This window comes from Mastomys coucha, unplaced genomic scaffold (assembly GCF_008632895.1).
Source record: "Mastomys coucha isolate ucsf_1 unplaced genomic scaffold, UCSF_Mcou_1 pScaffold1, whole genome shotgun sequence".
NCBI classification, from domain to species: domain Eukaryota; kingdom Metazoa; phylum Chordata; class Mammalia; order Rodentia; family Muridae; genus Mastomys; species Mastomys coucha.
In genome coordinates this window covers 74,140,705-74,153,171 of record NW_022196891.1, presented here as the reverse complement: position 1 = coordinate 74,153,171, position 12,467 = coordinate 74,140,705, and the positions used below count along the sequence as shown (strand labels likewise).

General features: G+C 34.7%; 1 protein-coding gene across 5 annotated transcripts in view; it reads left to right on the top strand.

Moving 5' to 3' along the window:
- Window positions 1-12,467, top strand: part of Akt3 (AKT serine/threonine kinase 3) — a 238,624-nt gene that overhangs the window by 196,855 nt on the left and 29,302 nt on the right. For all 5 annotated transcript variants that reach the window (XR_004123675.1, XM_031390820.1, XM_031390809.1 and 2 more), the window contains exons 11-12: window positions 1,641-1,769; window positions 11,547-11,761. Coding sequence is in view for 4 of the 5 variants with exons in the window: in XM_031390820.1 (XP_031246680.1) it covers window positions 1,641-1,769; window positions 11,547-11,761 (344 nt within the window). In the remaining variant the exon portion in view is untranslated. The remainder of the gene's footprint in view (window positions 1-1,640; window positions 1,770-11,546; window positions 11,762-12,467) is intronic.

Sequence of the window (12,467 nt, the reverse complement as noted above, 5' to 3'; positions counted from 1 at the left end):
ATATCCACTTATTAGTGAATATATACCATGCATGTTCTTTTGGGTCTGAGTTACCTCACTCAGGATGATATTTTCTAGTTCCATCCATTTGCCTGCAAAACTCAGGATGTCCTCATTCCTAATGGCTGAGTAGTATTCCATTGTGTAAATGAACCACATTTTCTGTATCCATTCTTCCATTGTGGAACATCTGTGTTGTTTCCAGCTTCTGGCTATCACAAGTAAGACAGCTATGAACATAATAGAACACATACCCGTGTGGATTTGTGGGGCATTTTTGGGTATATGCTGAAGAGTAGTATAGCTGTATCACTCTTGTTTGTGTTTAAGTAAATATTTTAGAGAGTAACTTTTATAAAATATTATTTCATACAGTAATGATAAAATTTAGTGTATGTTGTTGTATAGTCAATTAAATTATAAATGAAGGATTAGAGTACTGTACTTAAAAATAATGAGCTATACAGCTATAAAACATTTACTTCCAGGATGATTAAATGTCTATGAGTGCCAAAATGAATACAACTCAACCAAATGATTATATTTAGTTTATTTTAGAATTACAAATATGACATAATTCATCATCTTTACGTCTATCAATATATTGAGTATATTGAGTATTGAGTATAGATGCTTTAAAAAGTCTAATTAGGTAGCATAATGATAAGTATACTTAGAAAGCACCTGTGGGCATCAGTTCTCTCTTCCTGCCTCACGGGCTCCAGCCGTCAGGGCCTTTACACACTTGGCTGGCTCTGGTCCCTGGCTTTCCTTCTTAAACAGGGCTGATACCTACTTGTAGTGCCCTCCTCAGCACTGGAGACAAAGTCTGATGTCATACTAACTTAGAAAGTTTTATTAGTTCTTGTTTGGTTTCATTGTATTGTAACAAATAATTATTAAAGCTTTTGTTATGTTTTCAGAAAGTAACTTTGCTCAAATTATCAATATAAGTCATTATATGAAATTTCTGTTTTATTAAGGATCTCCTTAATAAATACTTATATTGCCTAATAAAAATTGATATCATTTCAGTATACCATAAAAATTTGAAGATATCTCTTTCAAGACTTTTTATAGTCCTCACAAATACAATATTTATTTGTAATGACCATGGTTGTCCATGTCCAAACACCCTTATTCTATGCTTCATTTCATTCTTCATCTATTGATATGTGATGTGAATCTCAGATGAGATATGAAGGTATAAAATTTGGTGCGATTCAGAAAATTTAAAAATAGATTTTACCCATGACTTATAAAAATGTTTATTTCATTTTTGTACCCAGCAATTCAGACAGATTTCTCTGCTTTTTTCAAATGCAGAGAAATAATATTAAATTTCTCTTTTTAAGACTACTTTCTGATGCAGAAAAATCACATGAACAGGATTGGTGTAATATACAAAATCTTAATTGTAGTGGGGTTTACAGTAGAATAGAATATTCATCCAGTTTTTTCTATTATTTATTATTTGAGCTTTTACAAAAACCATAGTTTACAAATGAGTGCATAGGATATGTAAGGATTGATAGTCTGTTAACTACAGCCACGTCTCTTTCCAGTGTCCTGTTAATCACTTTTCAAAACTGTTCTCTTGTTGAAGCTTATGGAATAAATGATGCTGTTTTCACCCACAGTTGGAGAACTTGATGCTAGATAAGGATGGCCATATAAAGATTACGGATTTTGGACTTTGCAAAGAAGGGATCACAGATGCAGCTACCATGAAGACTTTCTGTGGTACACCAGAGTATCTGGCGCCAGAGGTAGGACCAAGTTCAGGTTACAGGAAAAATAACACCACTGCTTCTCAAAACATTTAAATATTCTTGTCAAGTTGCAGTATTCCCTATTTTTTAAACAAGATTTCAACCAGAATAATTGAATTGCTTTTAACTCACATGATAGGGTATTTTAAGACCACAAACATATGAAAATTAAGTTTTTTACAGTTTGTAAGCACATGTTTTTAATAAAGTAGATTGGATCATATTTCTATATATTTTACTTTCTGGTTCATTTGTTAAAGTAGGATAATTGAGTAACTTCTGTAAGCATATTGATAGTTTTATAAACTATCTTGGGCTTTACCTAGAAGCAGAGATTATAGTGATTATTGGTATTTCCTCCTTGACTACTGGAAATTGTTTTGTTGAAGAACATGAAAAAAATTGACTTACTTACATTTTGAAGTTCATAAGAAAGGATGAAAAAAAGGTTTCAAACCCTTATTCAAGTATTTGTTGTGTGTCACTTTATGTTGAGGGATTTTTTGTGTAATATGCCAATATAGGAACAAGATGGAAAATGACTGTACTCTCAAGAAAATTCTATTGGACAGAGACTATGTATGTATAAAACATATGTATGTGTGTGTATAAACATATATGCATGTATATATAAAACATGTGTATATATGTATGTGTATAAACATATATTCATATATATATATATATAAAACATGTGTGTGTGTGTGTGTATCAGTCATAATGCTCTAAGTTCCATAGTTAAAAATGAAAGGAAAATAAAAGATGCACTTTGGTGTAGTAGCTTTCTTGAGTATGCCTGTTAGTATTGCTGGGTAACAACCTACTCGAATGTTCAGTGATGAAATAATTTCCTGTGACCTTGGAGTTCTTTACATCAAGAGTGCACATGGCCATCTGTGATCTTAGCCAAAAGACTTATGAGCAAGGTAACCGCTTAGAGACTAAAGTTATCTAGAAGTGTCTTCACTTGTCTGTGTGCACGGCGGCTAGGTGTCCAGTGAAAGTCACTCAGGTGTTGACAGGAGCACTTCCAGCCTTCCTGTGGCTTAGGCTTCTTCAAAATGGGCTAGCATTCTTTGGCCTAGCAATTGTCTTAGGAACAAATGAGAAACAACCTTGTGCTCACTCCCTCCTCCCCTCTTTCTCTTTTATTTTCAGTATAGTTAACTGTTAAAAGTTTCATTTAAAAAATTCTTTATTTTTTATCATTTGGATGCAGTTTACATGTCACATAAAATTTTAAGTCAACAGTTTACTTTTTCAAATGTTTAAAGTTGTGCACCTATCACTTGTAATTCTCACGTTTTCATCCTTCCAATTCTGACTTCACCTTTATTAGCTCCTCACTCTCTCAGCTATTGTAAATCTTCGTTCTCTTTGAAACTGTTTCTGAACATTTCATGTAACTAAAATGATAGGACAAGGAGCTTTGTAGGTGTGGCTCTTCCCCTTAGCACATTATAACGTTCACCCAGATTGTACCCATGCTTTGGCTTTTATGAAAAATGCTGCTGAAATCATTCATATGCCATCTCATTTCCTGGCCTTTTTTTCAGAAGCTCCATCCACATCGCTTTGGTCTTATGCTTCTTTCTTGAAGCAGTTGAAAGCCTTCCCAGGTTAACCCAGCACTGGCATGGAGTCTTCCTCCCACTACAAAGGTGTGAGATGGAAGTCACTGCAGAGGAATTTGAGTAACAGAACCTTTCACACAGAGATGATTGAGGAAAGGAATAGTTGCTCAGATCTGAGTGCTAAGGAGGAGGAAACCAACACACAGAAAGAGTTTTGCACACAAGGCAGCCAGAAGGGACTGGAGCCAGACTGCTGGGGCACCCTCCAAATGCAGCAAGGCACTCTGGCTGATGCATCCTTACATGAGCAGGACTTCTGCTCTCCAGCTTCACTTTGCTCCTGTGGTATTTGGAATAATAATAGGAAACGTAGTGACATTCATTTTCATTTTAATAATCTGTATACAACTAGAAGATGATATGGGGTAAACAGTAGTACAGCATTCTCTCTCTCTTTCTCTCTCTCTCTCTCTCTCTCTCTGTCTGTCTCTCTCTCCCTCTCTCTTAAAATTATTCTTTGAGGGTTTCATCTGTGTAAATAGTATGTTTTGATCATATTACTCCTCTCTACTTCTAATTAGGGTTTGCTAGCTCATAAAGCCTACCTTTTCATCTGTAATCATATGAATGATGGCCCAACAGGAAACAGTAATCAGAAGAAATTAGAAACTAGAATAAATTATGTATGTATTATCATGTTGCCTTACAGTATTGGTTTTTTTAAAACTAGGAGTTAAATTGACATTTCAAAAAGCTTAGTAATTATAAATAAGTGCTAATATTTAAAGTATATTTCCAAGTATTATTATCTTGCCAAACATGTAATTTTCTCTGTTATAGATGCTAGAGTTTAAAATTCTCTGTCTTTGTTACAGAGTAAGTAAGATTTTAGAAATAATGTTTTTGTTTACTCAAATATAAGATCATATTTTCTGGACAAGTTTTGTTTTTGTGAATGTCATGGTAAACAATGCCTTTGTTTCCCTGGCATTCAGTTGCCCTTGCTATACATTTGTAATGAATGATGGCATTCCAGATTTAGAATACCCAAATTAGGAGAAATTATTCTGAAGAAGATAAAAACACATTCCAGAAGCAGATGATCTTCTAAGAAACAAAGATACTGTTTTCTGTGCAGACATTATCAACTGATTGACAAACTGGGCACTGAATGCAAAGTCCTGTCATTTCTAAGGGTTTACTGTATTCAAGAGATTACTCATTTGTTAAAAGTCATTAAGCAGTCATTTTTACATATTTAAAAATGTATTACATTTAGTTGTTTTATGTATATATGTTGGTGAATGTATGCATTGTGAGTGCATGTGCACACAATGCCATGTATGTGGCAGTCAGTGAACAGCATTGTTGGAATGCAAAGGTTTGAATTCAGTGGGTAAGGGAGTCCCTGTGAATTGCAAGCAAGAGGTTATAATAGAGTGGGATTTACAAGCTCAGTTAGAGAGAGATTATCTCACGCTGAAACCAGCTCTATTCTTTACTTTTACCACTCTTTGAACCTTTCATTTCTGCTCTGTACCACTATCAGTGTTGATCTTCCTTTATAGGAGGTCAGACATCCGTCAGAGCTAGGACGCATCCTTGCCTTCTGCCCTTGTGCTCTTCCTTTATAGGAGGTCAGACATCCATCAGAGCTAGGACGCATCCTTGCTTTCTGCCCTTGTGCACGACTCACATCACTGTTGGTGCTTCCTCTGCTCTCTGAGCACTGTCTGAACAGACTGTGGAGTGTGGCAACCTCCCCTTCTACCAGTGTGCTCTTTTACCTTCCATTTACGTTTGTTTGCATTGGTTTGTTATTTAAAGGACGATGGCTTACGTATTGAAGATTCCTCAAAAAGGATATGAGATGTCACCTAAGACCAGTTTATTAAATGGCCTCTATGTCAGACGCATAGCTTATTTTAACTGCTTACATTCACATGGACTCCCCTTATTTTGTGATAAATACCACCAGAAAGTATAAGTCTTCTCAGTAAAATAACATTAATTGAAAAAAAGAACATCTAAATAAATTTTATCTCTTCACATGCTTTATGAATAATGAAAGAGTGTAATACCTTTAGTGGCAGTTTACTGATAGGAAAAAATAAATTTTTAGGTTAAATTTTAATGGACCTATAAACTAGGCATTTCACATGCAGCATCTCTGAAACTGCATTGATATGTACAGCTTTAAGTGAGTTCATTTTTTTCTTGTTGTAATTCAAGGAAATAAAATCAACCCATTAAAAAATTATGGGCCAGAAGATGTCTTGAAGACTCTATTTTTGTAGTCTGTGCTGTGTTTTAACACCTTTAACTTATAAAAGAATTTAGAAATTACATAGAAACTCTTTTAAATTTGATTATTTAGTTTGGATCCTATTAAATCCAGATGATTTTATGCAGTGCTAATTATTTGGAGTCTCAGCTTTGCTTTTGAGTTAGCAGTACCTGCTCAACTTTCCAACTGTAAAACAGTTTGAAAATCAAATGTAGCTTACATGCAAGACCCAACAAAATTAAAAGTGTTAAGTGCGTTTTGGCAGTTCACTTTTATTGTGCCCAGTCCTCAAATGCACCGGCAGATAATCATCTGAATGTTAGTTATCTTTCACATGCTTATGTGATCACACAAAAAGTACATGCTAAAAAGAAGCAGATGGTGACAGATGGGCAAGGTTGAGGAAGGTGGTTTGGGGAACCCATAGAAATACACTTCTGTAATAGCATAAAAATAAAACTATTTGATAACCAACTTAGAAAAAACATGGAGATTATAAAGAAATGAGTTGGTTTTTTAGAAATACATAATATCTGCTGTGGTTACTGTTGAAAATGGAAGTATGCACATTTATTTTACCTAAATGCCAAGCGTGGGCCCTCGTGACTAAAAGTGCAGTTAATTTTCTTTTCTTGGTTTTCAGAGCCCATTTCTAAAGCTTCTATTGTTAGAATTCTATATAATTTTCTTTTGAGGTCCATGTTTAATATTTGAAATAACTTATTAAAAATATCTGAAATGCATTTGAATATTGGTATCTTTTAGTAAAGAAATCTTTTATTATGATTAGTCAATACAAATGAAAAATTAACTACATAAAAATTTAAACTCAGAAATATACACTAACTTCGTAAGTAGAATTATGGGATAGGTGAGTGTGGGGTAATGTAGGTGAAGGACTCTGATAGAAATAAACCTGATAAAATTTTGATCAATGAGGATTAAATGTGAGGATAGCATCAGGCCAACTCAGTATTGTCTTTAAGAGCTCATAATGAAAATCAGTGTGGCCGGTTACATGTGCATCTATAATCCTGCAAAACCAGGAGTGTATATAGTCACGTTCAAAGTAGCGCTTGAATAAAATCTGCTGTATTCCTACAAATTATAAAATTAGTCTTAGACTCCTAAGTTTTTGAAAAAGTTGTTACTTGGCTAACATTGTTTTGAATGCTAACATTTTATTTAATTATGAATAATTTTTCCAACACCTGTCCCTTTCTCTTTCCGGCAGTCTGAAAAGATGTCATCCCCAGGATTAAGGGGAAGTTAAGTAAATTTAAATCTCCTCAGGGGCACAATAATTAGTTCTCATTGTTGTCTGCTTCATAGTTAGAATTCATAGTTAAGAGCCTTTATCAGATGAGTTGCCTTGTTACTTGATTTAATTTATTTCCTTACTATGGGCCTGTTATGGGTAGCATTAACAGTTATCACAATTTGTCCATAATTGGATATTGTTTAAAAGTAAAGTAAAATAGAATAAATTATTCTATTTTAGGAGGTCTATTTTAGTTGCCCTTCAACTTTTACAACTAGTGCCATTTACTAGTTTAGAAGTTATGAGTTTTTATGCTAGCTACATTTCACATGAGCTTCTTTTTAATGTGATGAATCAGACTGTTTGGTAGAATTTTAGTTGAAGCACAGAATATAATTGTAAATTCTCTGAATGCTGAGGATATAAAAACAATAACCTTAAGTGGAAATACTAATGATGCCTATTTTTACTTGAGTCACATGGCCCAGTTTTTAAAATTCTTTAATGTCTGTCACTTTGTGATAAAAAGGCAGTATAGAGAACTATAGGATGATATATGCATGTTTGATTTAATTCCCAATATTGTATTACTTAGATTTTTTTTTTCTTAAGGGATTTTCCTGTTCTGACTTTGTTTTGCTTTTGGAATTGTGATGTTAGCTGCATTCAGTCATTTTACATGTAAGGAGGCAACAAAAAACATATAAAGCTTAGAGCAAATTGCACATGATATCTACAGATGGTGTATCTTAAGAATTACAGTAGGTCAATAATTATAATATGTTATATAAAATAGCAATGTGAAAAATATTGACAAACTGTGGATCATACAAATTATATACTCCTCTTGAAACTATAATCTCTTAAAATCTGAAAAATAAAACTTGTCATTTTTATCAAATACCATTGACGTGAAGAACATATAAAAAGTCTTTAGAAACAATGAAGTATAGATACATATCTCTATATAACATATATCAGTTACCTGAAAAGTGAGGCTACCAGAAAAAAAACTTAAAAGTGGTAAATTGGTTCATCCAAGTTCACAGTTTACTTTCACAACATAGGTGTGTAGACAGTTTGTTTAGATGTTTGATTTTTTCTCCCATCTGTTCTGTCAGGATTATTGATTGAGCAGCACGCCACTCCAGGGCATGCGTTGCCTCCTTATCCTTGCTAGCCTTGGATGCGTTGTTTGGCCTGAGTAGCAAACTGACAAAGGTGTCCTTCCACTCTGCCCATAAATCCTTCTTGGTAACATAACATAGAATGAAAATGAAAGTTACTAAAATTACGAAGGTGAGGATGTAAGTTGGCGCTAGATGTCTGTGTTCCTGCTTGCATTTGGAATCTTGGGTAAAAGCCTGTCACCTTAAGGTAAAAGACACTTAGGTCATTTCTAAGATCAGTCTTTTACTTTTTTACTGATTTATTTTCTCAGAGTAGGTTCCGATCTGTACTTACAAACTAATGGGTTGATAGATTAAGGTGAAGAGGTAGAATTAGATTTCCCTGTCATTATACCTTTAGACCACTGCCTTTGATACCTTTTTCACCTTCACAGTCATCATGAAATTGATGAGCTGACTTGCTATGGAAAGTCATCATTAGAAGAAACAGAGAGATTTTTTTTGAACAATTAGGTTAAAATGCAAATTTTATATGCTCCTAGAATTTTAGAAAAAGAAGTAGTTTGAGTAAGAAAGAAAATTTTTGTCCAAAGGATTTATATTTGGAATAATTAACTTGATTTGGAAAATTGAGACTGTTTCACAGAATTGCATTTTAAAAGCATTCTATTTAAGAGAGAAAATAGCTGAATAGTGGAACGTGTTTCACATTGCATGTCTGTGTATAATGTAACAGTCATTTTTATTTCTATTTCTTGTATATTTCACCTCATAATGTACATAAAATCTCTGTAGTTGATAACACGGCCTTTTAAGACTGCGGTTGTGCTATAGGATACATTACCAACAGTGCTGAAGTCTACATGTTAGTAACACAATGCATTACATCGGGATTGCTGACCACAAAGAAATACCGCACAGTTGCAGTTACGTCCGAATGTATATGTGTGACAGTGAAGGTCCACCTGTCAGATGCAAAACTACCTATATTGAGAATCAGGGTTTATTTTACAAAGCTAACTAAAATGATTTTGCTTTATCAAATAGATTTTCTTACAGTGCAGTTCTGATTTTTGGTTGCTTTTTCTCTTCAAATGAAAACCTTCATTTTATGCACTCCTACCCGTCTGGCTGAAAACCAGGCATTTAAACAAAAATAAAGGATTGCCAGTTTTGCCAGCTGGGGATGAGAACCCGGCTGGTGAAATGTGGGTTCAGAAGGCAGTTAATCCAGCTTTTATGCTTTTTATGGTTTTATGAAAAAAGAGGTTAAAAACCACATTTGGCTCCTTTTCATGTATGCTACTGTTTTGTTGGTGTTGTAGGAATGCAGTTAAAGATTAGTTAGATTTTTGTTTTGTTTTGTTATTGGGTAAAATCCTATATAGGTTAGATAAATGTCCAGAAAACAGTACACATTACTGATGAGCTATTCAGTAGTCACTGTTACTTTATAAGGTACAGACTGTGTCTCCTTTAAGAAATGAGAGGATTCATTAGCCTTCCTGACCTTATGCCTTAGATTCTTTCTTTTTTGCCCCCACTCATATTACTTATTCAGATACAAGAATGTGAATGTTTTTTCTATTAAAAACTCCCCAGATGTCTCTCCTTCAGAGAATATTTTCTTAACTCACTGTAAATGGAATGGTGGCCTTTAGGTTACAGAGTATTTTCTTAGGTTCTTAGACTCAATCAAACAATTCTCTCCATAATCTTTAAATATTCATGCCTGTCATAGTACATATAGGTAACTTTAATGCAACTGTCAGAAATACTTTAAAATCAATAAAGCATTTGACTAATGCAAAATATGAATTTTAATTGATGAAGTTCATATACTAGCACAGGTTTCCTCAGAGCTGAAGAAAGGGTCAAATAAACTGAGGTTTAGTGTAAATTCTAATGTAGTTGTGTAAATAAAGTAGAAGACAGTGTCTATGGATGAGGAATATCCCATCGAGCAAAAGCCACACTTGCAGCAGGGCGGTGGTGGCGCACGCCTTTAATCCCAGCACTTGGGAGGCAGAGGCAGGTGGGTTTCTGAGTTTGAGGCCAGCCTGGTCTACAGAGTGAGTTCCAGGACAGCCAGGACTACACAGAGAAACCCTGTCTCAAAAAGCCCACTAACCAACCAAACAAACAAACAGAACCACATTTGCAGTTGAGGAGAGTGTGGCTTAGTGGCAAAACATGTGCAAGAGGCCTTGGGTTCTAGTTGTAGCTCTATAGGGGGTCAGTGTTGATAGTAAATGGCCACCTTTGGATTTGAAGAGACTCTTCTAATATAACCAAAGTGATACCTTTATGCCGTAATTCACTAAATTGATTTTTGCATCTTAAACATTTTGAGAAGTATATATAAGGCCATATATTACAAGGATTCCTTAATTTTCCTTTTTCTTTTCTTTTTCTTTTTTGAGACAGAGTTTCTCTGAGTATCCCTGGCTGTCCTGGAACTCACTCTGTAGACCAAGCTGGCCCCAGACTCAGAGATCCACCTGCCTATGCCTCCCAAGAGCTGGGATTAAAGGTGTCTGCTACTATGCCTCGCTAAAGTTTATTACTTCTAAGGCTTCAGATATAAAAGTATACAATAATTCAAAACAGTAAATACTGATAATCACTTCATTCATTTTCTGAAAGAGTTTAAGGACTTCCAAAGGTTGTCATATTTATTACTTGTCTGCCATACCCTATAACGGTCATTCTTACAGTTGCTATGTGTGTTCATCTTTCACTGCTTGCTTTGTATCGTTGCCTTTAAATTTTTATTTTAGATTTATTTTGTGTGTATTAAGAATTTTGCCTCTGTGTGTATGTATGCATTATCGTGGGCACCAGGTGCCCAGAGAGGTCAGAGGAGGGTGCCTGAACTTCTTACACTACAGGTACAGATGGTTGTGAGCCATCATGAGGGCACTGTGAGTAGAGCCCAGGTCTTCTCCAATAGTCCCAGGTACTCTAAGCCACTGAGCCAGCTTTCCAGCCCTGTTTTCTTTCTTATTTTAAACTTAACTTTTTGAAGTAAAATGTATAAAGGCACAATATGTACTTTATCACTAGCATGGCCTAACTTTAAGTTATTGGGGGGATCAGAATGTAAAATACAGTAGACCTATGAGATAAGCAAACTAGTAACTGATGCGCTTCATTTGATCCTCTAGATACAGGTGTATTTTAGATTTATTTTGACAAACTTTTCACTACCTTTCCTGTTTTTTTTTATATTTTGAATGTTTCTGAATATGTTAACTGCTTTGTAGAAATATTTGAAATGTATTTTTTATACAAAATTGACTTCTTTTGATTAATGCTTTAAAAGTTAATGTACATGGGTTGGACATGGCAGTCCAGAGGCATACAGACAGATCTCTATGAATTCAAAGCCAGGTTAGTCTACATAGCAAGTTCCAGGCCAGCCAAGACTATATAATGAAGCTGTCTGATGATGATGGCAGTGGTGGTGCTTCTGTTGTTGTTGTTTGTTAAAATTCGTCATTTTTCTGATTTTTCTTCTAGGTATTAGAAGATAATGACTATGGCCGAGCCGTGGACTGGTGGGGCCTAGGTGTTGTCATGTATGAAATGATGTGTGGGAGGTTACCTTTCTACAACCAGGATCATGAGAAACTCTTTGAATTAATACTAATGGAAGACATTAAATTCCCCCGAACACTCTCTTCAGATGCAAAATCATTGCTTTCAGGGCTCTTGATAAAGGATCCAAATAAACGGTAAGCTTCAATAGCGGTCCATAAGTTACTGATGAATTGGTTAGAGTGTTTTATGAAATTAATTCAAATATGCCTGACTTCAGGAAGCATTGTATTTGATATAAGCATTTTTCCACCGAGAAATTTGACCTATTTATGAATGCATAATATGGAACAGTTTAAAAATTCATTAGCTTGAAATTCTTAACTTGAAAGTATTATACAAACTTACCATATAAGAATGTTTTAGAAATTCTTTATTTGTACTATGAGAAAACAATTTCTTACTTCTGTAAACTCTTGATCTTACTGTGATAGGAGGTCTCTTTCTTCTTGGAGTCTCCAGGGCTTTACACTCCTGACTCACATCAAAGAAAGAGACGCCATTTCCACTCTTTCCTCCTCTTCCCGCTAATCGATGTCAACATTTCTATCTTTTGTTATTTAATGTTTAACCCAATATAGCTAAAAAATTGATTTTAAAAGTAAGACACCATGTTTTTGTTTTTACAGAAATGTCTTAGTTATGACCTAAGCGCTTCTAAAGCCGTTACTGCTCAGTCACTCTGTTTTGTTCAGTTTATCTTGTAATTCTCAATACACTCACAGGTTGCATGTCAAGTGTCTTCTGAGTATAAAGTGCCCCATAATGTCAGAGAGACATATTATATGTGTGTGTGTGTGTGTGTGTGTGTGTGTGTGTGTGTGTATTTCAATGAGAGGGGGA